At 38.0% G+C, this 16,160-nt stretch overlaps 1 protein-coding gene across 3 annotated transcripts in view; it reads left to right on the forward strand.

Moving 5' to 3' along the window:
- LOC124805005 overlaps nt 1-9,982 on the forward strand; it is an 88,164-nt gene extending 78,182 nt beyond the window's left edge. Inside the window, exons 9-13 of one of the 3 annotated variants that reach the window (XM_047265403.1) lie at nt 6,891-6,974; nt 7,105-7,176; nt 7,310-7,528; nt 7,642-7,768; nt 9,079-9,982. In XM_047265403.1, the coding sequence (XP_047121359.1) occupies nt 6,891-6,974; nt 7,105-7,176; nt 7,310-7,374 (221 nt within the window). In that variant the 3' untranslated portion in view covers nt 7,375-7,528; nt 7,642-7,768; nt 9,079-9,982. Of the gene's footprint in view, nt 1-6,890; nt 6,975-7,104; nt 7,177-7,309; nt 7,529-7,641; nt 7,769-7,846; nt 8,684-9,078 lie in introns of those variants that run through there. The other 2 variants (XM_047265405.1, XM_047265404.1) reach the window with 2 other exon arrangements.
- The last annotated feature ends 6,178 nt before the right edge of the window (nt 9,983-16,160 follow it).

Below are 16,160 nucleotides of genomic sequence, written 5' to 3' on the forward strand. Positions count from 1 at the left end.
AGCTAAATGTTCCAAGTATGTTCACAAAAAATTTCATTCTCCTCCTGCACAAAATAAAAAAATTAGAGACAGCTGTGCAAACTTTTTAAACTCCCTTGTACTTTGAAAGGATTTGTTTTTTTATTGTTACACTGCCAAGTGCAGGCACTATAAACTAGCAGCTGCCTGTGAGGCTAAACAAATTGCAGTTATGACCTGCAGTGGGGAAAGAAGTGATGAAGGGAAATAAGCAGTGGCAGAGCAACAGCCTACACTCGTTTTCTGTGTTTCTGCGGGAGCATAACTGACACGTGGTCACCAGGACCACTGATTCCTGCTGGTATTGTGAGGTTCATACTCGAACTCCACAATGGATCAGGATTAGTCTCTCCACTCTGTTCAAAATACAAAATGAACAACAAGCAACACACAACAAAAGACATCTGATAACAGTTATCATGCAATTACTTGCTGAGGTCTGCAGTGTCGTAAACGAGGTAGTTCAGACGCAACCTCTACAGCTATTCAATGCAATCACAGTTCAAAACATCTGCTCCCTAAAACTGCAACATTAAATCTATTCACATTATGTCAATTTTTTAACTGTAGTCGGCGAACAAACATACGCGTTTCTTTGTTCTAAGGTGCTAGATCTCACAGCTTAATACTACACTGCATTATGTGGCAAGCGTTGTACGTATACCATTCCACTGCTCACAGTTGGCATGGCACCAGAGCATTGAGTGCACAGATGTGTCATTGCATTTATGCACTCTTTTTGTTTTGCAAACACATTCTTATGCACATTACCTCTCCAAACCAGACTTCACCAGGCAGTGCACAATACCAGTAACCAAAAACTTGTTACATTTTAATATTTATATGCAGAAAATAAAGCTATTTCAAGTTACCTCCCATAAAGTTATTCATCTGGATACATTTCGCTATAAAATAGCATCTATTAGATAAATTCACATTTTTGCATCTTGAGGCAGAATTCACATCTATATTTACATTTATCACAAAATGTGAATTTTTCAGGTCCTTATGTATTGGAAATGATCCACCCACACTTGATCCAATGCTTTCAGTATGTCGTGTGAGAAAAATGTGAGTTGGGCTTCACATCCATGATTTTGGAATCCATGCTGTTTGGCATGGAGGAGGTCATTCTGTTCAAAATATCACATCTTGTTTGAGCTCAGAATATGTTCTAAGATTCTACAACCCATCAGTATTAGGGATACTGGACAATAGTTTTGTGGATCACTTCTGCTACCCTTCTCATAAACAGGTGTGATCTGTGATTTCTACGAACTATTGGGCACAATTTTTTGTTTGAGGACCCCACAATAGATTGTGGTTAGAGAAGAGGCTAACTCAGCTACAGGTTCAGTATGGAATCTGACAGGGATTCCATTGTGTCCTAGAGTTTCGTTCAGTTTTAATGGTTTCAGCTGCTGGCACTAACATAAACTTCACTCATCTTTTCAGTAGTATGGGAATTAATTTAGGCCAGTTCTCCTGGGATTTCCTGTGTAAAGGAATATTTGATAATGAGGTTAAGCATATCAGTTTTTGCTTTGCTACTCTCAATTTCGGTTCCTGTCACATTTGTGACTGTGCAGACACTAAATTCGATGCCACTAACAGACTTCACAGACAACCAGAAGGTCTTTGGGCTTTGTAAAAGATCATTTGACAACATTCTGCTGTAGCTATCATTGAGGGCTTCACACACTGCTCTCTTGGCAGGCAAATGTGTTTCATTCAGCATGTCTGTATCTGTAGCCCTATGCTTTTTTTTCCACCTGTTATGCAGTATTCTCTTTCTTTAGAAGTTTCTTTGCCATGACTGTAGACTGTGGATGGAGCCTCACATTATGAATTGTTCTACAGTGTACATATCCATTCAGTGTATAGTCAATGATTTTTTTAAATGTGAGCCATAATTCCTTTACATGATCCTGTCCTGTGTTGAAAGTTTAAAGTTCTTCGCTGAGATATGACACTACTGGCTTTTTCTCTAGTTTACTGAACGTTGTACATCTTTGTGATCATTTCTCCCCCGACCACGTCTGACGTTGACATCCTCAAAGGGGTCAGGCCTATTTATTGCCATTAGATCTAATATATACTGAGGTCTATCATGAGTGGCTTTCTGAACTATATGTTCTAGTTAGTTTTCTGAGAAGACATGTAGTAGTTTTTCACAGAAAGTCATGTCATGCTCACTACTAACAAGACTGTAATTTTCCCAATTTATTATTGGATGATTAAAGTCTTCACTGATGATTACTGTATAATTGGGGAACTGAGGTTTTATCTAAATTTTTCAGTTACATCAGGAGGTGAATCTTGTGAGTCATTGGATCCAATACTGTTTTATGTTCACCCCTGATACTGAGTCTTGCCCAAACAATCTCACGTGTAGCATCAATTTCTACCTTGGTGAATTTGAGTTTCTTGTCTACTGCGACAAATACACCACCTCTATTTCCTGTTGGCCCGTCTTTTAGATATACACTGAAAAATTTTGGACAAAAATCTTACTGCTATCAACTTCAGGTTTCAGCTAGCTTTCTGTATCTAGCATTGACTGCTTTTCAGGAGCGCTTCAAACCCTGGCACTTGACTGTGAGTGTTTTGGCAGTTAACTACTAGGATTTTAACAGTGTCTCGTGTAAGGGCCATTCTTTTGAACGTTAGACTTATACTTCTGGGCCATTCCATGCCAAGTGGTCTAATTTTGGGAGGAGTTCCCACATGACCATCATGGATTCTGCTGATATTTTTTGTGAGCATTCAAACATGTTTCCAATAAACATTGGTAAAGGTTCATGATCACTAGTTCAATGCTTCCAGGGATTTGTTTGACCCCATAGTGCAGCTATCAACAGTGCACATGTGAGTTTTCGGCAGCTTTGAGGCGTAATATCTCTGGTGATATTTTCTTGAAAGAAACTAAACTAGGCCATTTTGGACAACTCCCTACACTTTCTTAAGTTACATAATAAAAAAGATTTGCTGATAAATTCTTATATGGATAATTTGAAGCAAAGTTGCCTGAAAAAATTGATAAAGAAAATGTGAAGTTGAGCTTCTTATACCTCTGGAAATAATTACGGGATGAACCTGAGACAAAAACTTACCAAATTAAGATGTTAGCAAAAATGGTTATTTTTGGCTCACTTTCATAAAAAAACGTCTTTTGCATTTTCATTAGAAGGATGATGATTTAAACAACAATGTGATCATGCAAGATCCTAAAAAATGAAACAGTGTGGAAGTGCTTTGAAAACAGATCTATATTCCGGTGGTACTCAAATCTGACATCTTTAATTATTTTGTACAATAGTTTAGTACTCTCTGGGGAATGTAATATCAGAAGTCCTGATGATTAGAAACTGAAATAAAGTCTGAATATCTCGAAAAACTTCAAAAAAGGGATGTCTTTTGTCACTGCTCATGACATGTTTGTGATTTTTCTGCGGTAACTACAATATCAAACTGGCTATAAACTTCACAATTTAACTGTGCATTTCCAAGGCAGTGGAGATCACAGTAGTAAAATTGTTGCATAACAGCTGCAGCACACATCATATAAATAGCCTTCAGGTTTTACACCATTGTAACATTGTGTGAATTTTGGTGAAGTGCTGCTTTTTATTATCTAATGCTCTCTATGTGCTAGTTTAATTCCGGTTTAAGGTATAGCATATTTTATGTTAGCGTAGTTTGCAGTTTGTGGAACATTTGTGAAAAATTTTATGAATGTTGCTGTGGTCCATGGTGGCTTAACCACTGCTGCTTTTAAAATGATGAAACCTGATTCGCTATTACCATAGGGGCCATGTGCAATACCTATGCAGCAGTAGCCATGTGTGGGTTTCTTTACCACAAGTTCCCAACTGTGACAAGGGTTTCTTTACATGGGAGCCCAGACTAATGATACTTAATAAGTGTCTGTCAAAACCCAAAGCCAGAAGAGGTCCCTTTTAGGATCCTAAGCCTATGTTTACTTCAAGCTACATGAATTTTTGACAGATTTCATTAATTTGCTGCAGAATGTCATGAGGAAATGGGAGTGTTTGGGAAGAAATATTGATAAGACAGAACCCAAAAAATTAAAATTTTCAAATGTGATTGCCTCAAATTATTTGAGCCACAAAAAAGAAATAACTGTTCTTTTTGTTGGATTCCTTATTCCACTTCATTTTTTATTAAAAGAATTTTGTAGAGCTGCGTGCTGTAGAGATGTCTAAAAAAATGAGACTACTTGTTTGCAGTTTTTCTGACTCACGTTCATATCCTAGTCACCAGGAATTCTGATATTGTCTTAAACAGAGAGTATTAAAGAAACGTTGAACATAATAAAAGACGTCAGATTTGGGTACCTGCGGAATATGGGCCCATTTTCAATGCACCTCCACCTTATCAGTTTTTAGGGCCGTGTATGCTCACATTGCAAAACCAAATATAGTTTTTAGGTGGTTTAGAACATGGGCTTTCTAATGAAAATGGTTTAAAAGAGTTTGCAGAAGAACTTTTTTTTTTTTGTAAAAGTGGGTTAAAAAGAGCCATTTTTGGCAAAATCATCATCTTTGCCCTCAACTTGTAAAGTATTGGAAAGCGGTAGGAGAATAACATTTAAATTCTAACACCTTGTGTTGGTAAATTATTACATGCTATGTCTCAAGTTCACCCCACAATTACTTCCAGAGACATAAAAAGCTGAACTACACATTTTCTTTATGTGTCTATTTTCTCAGCAGTCTTTGTTTCAAATTGTCCATACGAAAATGGTTCAGGAAATCTTTTATTATTATCTCACTTAAGAGAGCACAAAAAGGTGTACAAGATTGCTTTCGAGAAAATGTACTGTCACAAAGTTGCAAAACGATCACATATAATTATTGAGAGAGATGTGAGCTTGGATTAAGTAACTGGAAATGATAGTTTCAGCACAAGTGAAGGTTTGTCAGATAATAAAAAGAATATTTAATTATCTCGGAAGCTGTTGCTTGAATGGTAGTGCAGTTCAGTTGGTGTAAATAATGGTAACATCACTGAAGGGATATGTAGATGTCTTTTGAGCTCAGAATAGTAGTTCTTTCACTGGCCCAGGAAGGAGCCACAAGAGAGAACTTGTTCCACAGATAAGGCTATTATCTACAAAGAAAACAAAATTGTCACATGACCTACCTATGGCGGAAGAAACCCATTTGGTGGCATCACTTCGCCATCCGCTTGTCTCATACAAATTTATTCACTTGGCGCCGGCAGTGTTAATTAAGATTATTTGGCTTGTCGCCAGCTGCTTGTCACCTTTCCATTGATGACAAGCTTCAAACACATTGACTTTTGCGCACTTTAATTTTTCCAGAAATCCTCTATTTTGCTGTATTGTTCCACAAACTCGAATTTTCTTTTCAAGTAACTTCTCTGCAAGTTCTACACTGTTACAATAATTATCCGTGGACAGTTGGTGACGCTTTCCTTAAGAAGGTGTCAGTAGTTCCATCACTGCCGGCCGGTGTGGCCGAGTTGTTCTAGGTGCTTCAGTCTGGAACCGTGCAACCGCTATGGTCGCAGGTTCGAATCCTGCCTCGGGCATGGATGTGTGTGATGTGCTTAGGTGAGTTAGGTTTAAGTAGTTCGAAGTTCTAGGGGACTGATGACCTTAGGTGTTTAAAGTCCCATAGTGCTCAGAGCCATTATAGTTCCATCACTGTTTTTGCTAAAGGCGGTCCAGCACTGGAATATATCTTGAATGAGGAAATGTATCTCATACTCAAATCACACAGCATCTGAATGAGTATGCCATATTTCATAATTTTCTTCAGATTGTAAACTTTAACTGTCAATGCCACAGTATCATTTCTTCATCAAATGAGATGTTTTTACTTAGATTAAATGTTTCTTTAAAGTTTTGTAAAAATAATCAATTATGAATTGCACTTTGAATAGCTGGTCGGCATTATCCGGTTTATTGTTGTTGTCAGAAAAATGTAAAAATGATAATATTTGTCTGAATATATATATATATTTATTTATTTAATTTAGTTTCCTTCTATTACAATTTTGACTTTAGTACTTGTTGGTTTCATTGTTAATATATTCATATAGATCATTCCCAATTTATAATTCTATGATATCCTCAATGCTCCGTGTATCTTTAAAAAATATTTTTGGACCCAGAAAGCTTTCAAATTTATTATTGGTCCTCGGTTAATCAAAGTCTGACCACTGTGCACTGTCTTCTTTGTCTGATTCATCCAAATCAGTTGGCAACCGCAGTGTTCACTGAATTCTTCTTGGACATATTTCACTATCTTCCAACGATTCTGCTTCACTTTCATTTTTTTAATGTCCAGTGTCTTCTTCTCAGTCAACCAAGTTGTCCAGAACATCAGACAGAATGTCTGCGCATTCATGGTAAATAATTGTATCGTCTCTTTCATCTGCCATGATGAAAGGGCACAACTACTTATAAAAACAGAAACTTGTTGATGTGTGTAACTTATTGTTACTTAAACAAAACATCAACAGAATGCAAAAGATACTAAACTGCTGTCGCCAGCCACTGCGTGAACTATGATCACGACACTACTGTGGAGTCATCTGCCACTGGATGATACTATACACACGGCACCACTGTGGTGTCGCCGGCCGTTGACTGCTATTTCACGCTCGACACCATAGTGGTGTCGCTGGACAGCAGAGTGTTCAGAACACTTCAGGATGTGGGTTTGTACCACTAATTTACAAGTAGTGGGTAGTAATATTAAAATACATAAAATTTTCATGCTCTCAGCTCTGTATCAAGTAGGTCTATGCCAATATATATGTACAATGTCAGTTCAGTACCTATCTGTATTATCTGAACTCCAACTTGAAATTATTTTCAGGACCCAACAACACTGATGGAATTACTGTGGTGGAAGATGGTACTGAATTATGGCAGAAAGACCTGCAACAACACAGATTACCTGGTATGTGATGGCTAAATTCCTTAAAGTACACTCCTTTTCGTGTGATTTATCTTTCACTTCATGTGCGTACACTGCTGCTTTTTTATTCGAGTGTACTTTGTCTGCATCCTGATTTAAAATTTATTTGCAGGGCCTGTCAGTGTGACTGTGGAGCTTAATAGTGCCATGTCATGGCAACAGGACCAGCAGCACTTCACACCAGGTATGAGGTGGTAAATTCCATGTAGTGCACCATATGGCAGTGAATTTGATTAATCTCTAAATCCATGCATGCACAACTTTAGTTTCTGTTCCAATGGACTATGTTTGCAAACTGATTTAAAATCTATTTGCAGGTGTCAACACTAAGCAAGGTGTTGCTGTGGAGCATAGTTATGCTATGCCATGGCACTTAGCATAGCGATACAGCACACGAGTGTAACAGCTTCAGCAGTGCTGTGTAGTGTCAACTCCACTGGATGGTATGGGATCAGAAATAAACATGTCAGGGAAACCCTTCTGACAATTTTATCCCAGATGTGTGCAGGAGCAGGAGCAAATCTAGTCATGGTCAGGTTGGAATCATTTGTTATATTTCTCTTGAATACCTTAAAAAACAGTCTTTAGTGGCTACATTCAGCAAGTGCTGAGTGGGCATCAAATTCATGGTTCTTGGCAATCATTCCAGGCTGGCGGCGCGAGCTGCGTCAGTTGCCGGCTACATTGCGAGGATGGTATTGCGGCAGTGGGTGACGGAAGCAATGGCATTCGCTCACTGATTCACTCCCTTTTTCTGGCTGGGTGGCCAGTTCTTAGTATGTATCATGTTACTTCTTTGTTCCATCATACTGTATCTGTATTACAGATTAAAATGTATTTTCTGGGCTCAACAGTAATCAAGAGTAGTCCTGTGAAGAAGTGCAATCCCATGCAATGGGAGCCACAACTGTATCGCAACACACCAGGTGTGTGATAGAAGATCACTTGGTAGTATATGAAATTACTCTGTTTTGTGATACTACCATAAGTTTGTCACTACTAACTCGAGATTCCAGATTAGGTTAAAAGCACAGTGTTGCTTTCCGGTACCTCCCTTATGTGGCTGACAAGGGGACCCTCCATACTGCAACTCATGGATTTTGAAGTGCTTCAAATATGTTGCAGAGGCACTTACCCCGAGTACCTGGCTATCTGGTTGTTTAGCAACAGGCCTTGATTTTTCAGAAAATCGATTTTGAAGTTCATTGCACGATTTGTACATCCGTAATGTTACATATATTTCGAGCGAGTCAGCGTAGCACATCAGTAAAGGTTCACAGCTACCGCACTGGAGGTACCGTGTTCAAATCCTGCCTTGTGTACTACGCAGCAGGTGAGTTGATAGTCTTAAAACACCTTGAAAGCACAGAACAGAACTGTACAGGTTAGCTACAGAGCTGAAACTGAGCACAGTTGTTCCCGTGGCATGCCGGTACACGATGCACGTGCTTGTTGCCATATGCATGCTAACTACTAGTGTCTACAACAAAACAGACCTTACTTGAAAAACATGCTTCGTAGTTTTACCCAACCAACTGTGATGTGTATCTGCGTAGATTGTGCTTGTTCACGATGTTGAAACAGTCTTTGTCTTCTCAAGGAAAACTTGATACATCTGTATAACAATTTTTGCAACTAGAAGAGCAATATTTGTGATATGCATCTGCAGCCAGTTTATAAGCACTATTACTACTACTCCTGCTGCTGCTGCTGCTGCTGCTGCTGCTGCTACTACTACTACTACTACTACAACTACAACTACAACTACTACTATTACAGTGAACTAATGTTTATGTAAAGTTCTTGTTTCCAACCACATTTCACTTCAATTTTTTTTCGACAATTCAGAGAGCATAAATATATGCTAATGCCTATTTTCGAATTATTGCTTGTGCTGTTGTAATTTAATGACTAAATGCAGAAGAAACTACAGTTGAGGTTAGTCAGACAGCCAGCTCAAACTAACGGTAGTTAACTGTCATAATGTTTTATTTCTGTTCATTGCAATTTTAAGTGAATAGTTTCTATACAGTTTTCACTAAAATCAACCTGGGTGTTTTGTGTAAAACATCCTTTTCTTCTTCAGGTAGACGATGTTGGCACATCGAAGGATGGTGATTCAGCTCCAGCATCTTGCAAGCTGAAGGTGGATCTTGCAACAAACAATGTTGCGGATGTCTACAGTAACTGTATATTTATAGTGAATAATCCAGCATCCTCACAGACAGTTCATGAGTCACTAGATATTCAGACATCCACACCTAGGTCCTCAACAACTAAGAAAAGAAAGCAAAGTGAAGAATATGGATCTGCAGTTCAGCTGATAGCAAAGGCACTCCAAGAAGATGTTGATGGTGATGAAACAGTCCTGTTTGTTAAATTTCTCGGAGCAGAAATTAAAAAAATAGAAGTGTGACAAAAAGAAGACATCTGAGATTATAACTAATGAAAGTATTCTATAGAGATTGATGAATAAATTTAATTTTGAGATGTAATTTGCTTCTAGACTATGGAACTATATTCTGTACCTGTCTCACGATGTATCCTAATATTACCTTCAGAGAGAGAATAATATGGGATCATTCATGTCTCCAGGCAGTGTTTCTTCATATGAGCAAACTGACTGCATTTATTCACAAGCAGTTGTAAATAATTGTGTGCAGCAAGTCTCACTAAATCTGATCAAATAGAGAACAGACTGTTGTCAGTATTTTTGCACACTATGATCAGTTTATTCAGTAATTCAGCCATCCAATGTGAACCGTGTTATAAGAGCATGTGAAATATTGTATTATAACAACCTATTTCGTGTAGAATTAAATTCAAGGTTAAAGCAACATTATATAATACTGGTATTTCCCATCTTTATGTACTTTCATTTTGTATGATAACACACTTTCAGTGAGGTGAAATCTGCCTGCTGTTTTGGGCCTATTTAATATACAGTTTGAAATGATCAGCTCAATCATCTACATAATTAAAGGGTTACATTTCATGCATCTCTGTTTAAAGTGTCATTGTTTCTGTGAATGCAGCATGCTGTGTAACTTATTTTTGCAGAAATTTGGGCACAGCTCCCTGTTCAGCTAAAGTGCACCTCACATAGGAATGTGGCCCAATATTCAGCAGCTAGCTGTTGGGTACAAGAATCTCTTTCCTGCTAGGTGCACTATTGTCATACTTCACAACAATGCAATTTAATTCACAAAGCGAGCATATTATTCATTCAATTATCGGATTATTTTCTTGTTACCTTATAGCTGTGAACGTCTATCTTTAAATGTGTCAGTGCAATTTCCAAATAAATGTGTCAAGTGATGGCAATAAACGTGAAGTGCTTAACAAACAGGCAACAGGGATAATTTACCATGCTTACAGCTTCTTCAAACGTTAATCTGAAAGTGAGGCTCCCATTGTTGACGTTTTGAAGACACAAGAAAGAACTGCAGAAGTGTGTGGTATAGGCAAGAGAACTGTACAGTGAATGATAAATAAAAGTGTCAGAGCTATAGAAACATCAGGAGAAGTTGCTTTTGTGTCGCCATAGAAAGCGTCGAAATCACAAGGAACCTGTAACACAAATGGACGATTTTGACAAGGATGATTTAAGGCGCTCCATCTTTGAAATATATACAAATGGTGAATATCCAACTTCACAAAAACTTGTTAAAATTATGAATGACAAAACTGGCTTCAAAGGAAGTGCTTCATCAATGCAAACAATTTTAAAAGCCATTGGTTTCAAATATGTTAAAAGTAATGATGGGTGAAAGTTTTTAATGGAATGAAGCGACATAGCTGCAACATGAGCCACATTACTTGGAAAGATCCACAAAGTAAGAAAAGGTAGTTCAACAGTGTATTACCTGGATGAAATGTGGGTGAATCAAAATCATTCCAGAAACAGCTGCTAGAAAATGAGTGATGGTAGTGGCGGTTTTAATGTTCCCATAGGGAAGAGTTCTCGAATAATTATTCTGCATGCTGGCTCTTCTTCTGGTTTTGACTCTGAGAGTAAACTTGTTTTTAGATGTAAGAAAAACAGCAGTGACTACCATTTGGAAATGAATGCAGTCACTTTCAAGAAGTGGTTCACTGAACAGTTCTTGCCATACCTGGTTCCACAATCAGTCATTGTAATGAACAACTCAGCTGTGACAGATAAAACACCAGGAAAGCGGATATTGTGCTCTAGCTTAAAAATAAAAATATTGCACACAGTATTAGCTGGACACATGAGTAACTCCTGCCGCTCGTTAATTTAAACTAGTCACATAAGAAAGCATTGACCATCATACCACTGCCATATAATCCTGTCGAATTGATTTGGGCACAAGTTAAAGGCTATGTGGCAGAAAGAAACAAAACATTCAAGATAGCAGACACTGAATCGCCTGTGCATAAAGCAATAGACAACAGATTGTGTGCGGCACACTGAAAAGCTTCAGGAAGATGTCTTGATAGGGAGGTGAAGATGGATAGAAGCCTTGAAATCATAATCGTAAATTTGTAGTCAGATGGTACACAAACACACCCATATGGCAGTGACGATGGTATTAGTACAACACAGACTCAGGAACAAAGTAAGGTAATTATAGTTCTTGTTTTTACAGACTGATAATTTAAAAAAAAGTATTTTTGTGTTTGAAAATATCAATTGCATATGTAATATATGAAAAGTCCCGGTCTTTACGGATTTGGAATTTGTATCCTAAGAAGTATGCAGACATTAACTTTTTATGAGTGATGTACCTATAATTTTCAATGTATTGACCAAGGCGAATAAGCTAGTTTCTTTGTTAGTTGTGAACTGTAAGCTGTTCTCAGCATTTACTATGCACTTGCAAGAATACAGCCAGATAAATTTGTCAAAAACTCTGATATTTTGACAGGTAACAACCTGTCATTTTTAAGGCACAAATTGGAAAATGTCTTAAAATAACAGGAAAGATTACCTGTCGATATATAGATCGATTTCGGTGGACTTATAGGGCAACATTCCCTCGAGTTATTTGAAGATGATGTACATTGTTTGGTTGCTTCGTGGATAACAGGTGTGGTATCTAACTCTACTGTGGAAAGTGTTAGTTTACATTCACAGTGGTGTTTGTCAGTGAAAAACATGACAACATACTAACATTCACACTGCAGTCTTTTGCATTAATCTTTGCTACCAGTCATTCATTTTTGCACCCAGTGGTTTAGATTTAACTACATTCAAACACACCCACACAAACATATAAAATTTAACATTTTTTCAGAATTCTATGGAGATGGAGTTGTCAAGCAAATATAATGATTTTGTCAAGCAAATATCATGATTTCAGTTTGTGTTTGAAGTTAATTTTGTTACCCATTAGAACTTCGCTTCAGTGATTAAGTTGAGAATGATTTTTGTGACAAAATACCTTACTCAATTTTGTGCCCAGTATTATGGATCATTTATCTTCCTCTTATTGTAATGATGAATGCTAGCCCACTGTTGTTTTCAAACTTCAATTGATTGTTGAAAACAACTGTTTAATGACTTGCCTTCAACAAGTTCTAGAGTGGACATTATGTATTATCCTTGTTACAAGCTTCTGTGTTACAAACACTTTATTCCTTCAGAAAAAGTTATCAAAAGCCATGATGCCATAATAAATTAGAGAACAAAAGTAGAAATTTGCATTTGCATGTCTCCTATTACCCATAATGGTATAATTTGCAGAGCTTTTACTGCAGTAGCCACCAGAAAGATCGGGGGAGGCGCACATTGGCACGGCGCGTCACGGACGGTAGTTGCCGCAAGTAGAGTCCCGTCCACCAGAGGGCACGCGAGAATTCGGACGCGACATCTGCCGGCATAATATCAACAACAACAACTCCGGCAGCACGGGCCGTGCCCAGTCAGTTAACATCGGGCATGCAGAGGACACAGTCCCGGTCTACGCTAAGTGAAGTGCGACGTAACGTGAACAGTGTTACTACATTTACGCTAAAGATTTGTAACCTGTGAATTTCATTTTCGGTTTTTATCTACAGGTGACTGTGTATTACAGTTTTACTTATATTGTAAGCAGTCTCGATGGCCTTGTTGCTACACAACCGTCTTTTTGAGAAAAACTGTACCTGACACATTCACAAAACTGCGTCGGTTGTTCTTGCCTTCCGATATTACGCGGAATAAGGCTGTTGAGCACCTGTAACAGCACATCAACATTTGTGTTAAGATTTCTCTCACACAGATGACTCATCAAATGAGTTATAAAATTTATTATGTTCACCAGAGATCTGAATGTGCAATAGGATGTACAGTATGCAAATGAATCAGATTCTTCTGAGCACCAACAGAGTTTGGCAACGCGGACTTTGCCCGCTCTCTGTCACCGTGCTTACACAAACCTCTTCCCTTCCACACTACCCTGTTACTCAGCCTCTATGCGCGGAAGCACCGTCCTATGTGACATGGGCTATAATGAAAGGAAATGTAGCAGTGACTACTACATGGATATAATATGCCAGACATTTGCAGTTTTTTTTTAAACCGGCACTGTCACTTTCCCTATCTTCTTGTTACTGTTAACCAATGAGTAAGTTCACCTATTGATGCATGTTTATTTCACCATTTCAGAGCCATAGTACCACAATCCTTCCCAAGTAACCAATTTTCGAATCACATTTTCAGTATGTTTAATTTCACTTTATCTGTTATGAGTTTCTCTGTAATTTCAAGTCAGTGTACCATACCTTTTCTTAATATCCCTCCCCCCCCCCCCCCCCCCCCCCCCAAAATTGTGCAGTCTGTTCTTCAATATTCCTGTTGAACATTTTTCTTCATTCAGTGATATGATCACGTCATATCAGAGTTTGGAAATGATAAGTACAATGTTAAAGGCAGCAATTTATTCTAGTAAGCCTATATGTTGTGTTTGTGAAGATTGATTATATCTTCCAGTACATAAGTTGGCATGGAAAGTTTTGTCAGTCTGTAAATAATTTAACAGTAAAGGTAACTCACAAAGTAGTAGAAGCATTAAGTCAGAGATATACAGAATAAAGAATAAATTTTGGATGAAGAGAGATACAAGTACATTATAGATCTGACAACTGTATAGTGAACAAAGTAATGTAATTTGCTTCTATCGAAGTGATTACTCACTGGTACTTAAGGAAGGTATTGATGTGCTGTGTCTTATGGTAAAACTATAAAACTGTAGAGAGGAAAATAGAAAAACTAGTACAATAGATGATAATATCGGGCCAGCTATTCTTGTAGAAGCTGAATCCAGACACACATGAATAGAGCAGGCTTTATTTTTTTTTCATTACACTCCACAAATCATTCACTTGCTGGTAAATTTTTTTGACGGTATAAATAAAAGTCTAAGATACAGCTCAGGGATTTTAAGTTGGGAGGAGGTGAATGTACAAGGAAGGCCTCATGACGTAATTTGTGATTTAGATGCTTGGTACACACACAAAAGCTAAATTCTCAATATGATTGCACACTGTATCCAATTCATATAAAAAGCTAGCATTCATCGGTAGCTGCTGTGGAACCCAAGGTTTATTTTTTGTTGTTATGGTCTTCAGTACAGAAACTGGTTTGATGCAGCTCTCCATGCTACTCCATTCTGTGCTAGTAGCTTCTTCATCTCCCAGTAACTACTGCAACCTACATCCTTCTTAATCTACTTGGTGTATTTATCCCTTGGTCTCCCTTTATGATTTTTACCTGCCATGCTTCCTTCCAATACTACATTGGTGATCCCTTGATGCCTCGAATGTGTCCTACCACTCGATTCCTTCTTTCAGTTGTGTTGTGCCACAAATTTCTCTTCTCCCCAATTCTATTCAGAACCACCTCATTAGTTACATGATCTACCCATCTAATCTTCAGCGTTCTTCATAGCACCACATTTTGAAAGCTTCTATTCTCTTCTTGTCTGAACTATCTATCGTCCATGTTTCACTTCCATATGTGGCAACATTACATACAAATACTTTCAGAAAGGATGTTCTGACACTTAAATCTACACACAAAGTTAACAAATTTCTCTTCTTCAGAAAAGCTTTCCTTGCCATAGCCAGTCTACATTTTATATCCTCTCTACTTCGACCATCATCAGTTATTTTGCTTTTCAAATAGCAAAACTCATTTACTTCTTTAAGTGTCTCGTTTCCTAGTCTTATTCCCTCAGCATCACCTCATTTAATTCAGCTACATTCCATTATCCTCATTTTGCTTTTGTTGATGTTCATCTTATATCCTCCTTCCACTGTCCATTCCAGGTCTTTTGCTGCCTTTGCCTCATTAGTTGCATTTTTATTTTTTCTCCTTTCATTAGTTAAATTCAATATCTCTTCTGTTACCTAAGGATTTCTACTAGCCCTCGCCTTTTTACCTTCTTGATCCTCTGCTGCCTTCAGTATTCCATCTCTCAAAGTTACACATTCTTCTTCTGCTGTATTTCTTTCCCCTGTATTTGTCAGTCGTTCCCTAATGCTCTCTCTGAAACATTCTACAGTCTTTGCTTCTTTCAGTTTGTCCAGGTCCTCCTCCTCCTCCTCCTCCTCCTCCTCCTCCTCCTCCTCCTTTCCTCCTTATCGTCGCCTTGTCCCACGTCACGTAGGGTCGGCGTTGCTCTTCTGGATCTTTCTCCTCCATATTACTCTATCCATTGCCTCTTCCTTCTTCCATCCTTTCTCCCTTAGGTCCCCGGATATCTTATCCTTCCACCTCATCTTCAGTCTTCCTCTCCTCCTCGCTCCTTCAATCTTTATATCTTCAACTCTATTTCCTATATACTCTTCTCCTTTTCTCTGTCAGTGTCCGTACCACCCAATCTTTCAGTTTGTCCAGGTCCCACCACCTTAAATTCCTATTTTTTGTAGTTTTTTCAGTTTTAATTTACAGTTCATAACTAATAAATTGTGGTCAGAGTATGTATCTGCCCCTGGAAGTTCTTACAATTTAAAATCTGGTTCCTAAATCTCTGTCTTAACATTATATAATCTATCTGAAATCTTCCAGTGTCTCCAGGCCTCTTCCACGTATACAACCTTCTTTCTTGATTCTTGAACCAAGTGTTAGCTAAATTGTGCAAAATTCTACCAGGCGGCTTCCTCTTTCATTTCTTACCCCCAACCTGTATTCACCTACTACATTTCTTTGTCTTCCTCTCC

The sequence above is a fragment of the Schistocerca piceifrons genome, chromosome 7 (genome assembly GCF_021461385.2).
Source record: "Schistocerca piceifrons isolate TAMUIC-IGC-003096 chromosome 7, iqSchPice1.1, whole genome shotgun sequence".
Classification (NCBI taxonomy): Eukaryota; Metazoa; Arthropoda; class Insecta; order Orthoptera; family Acrididae; genus Schistocerca; species Schistocerca piceifrons.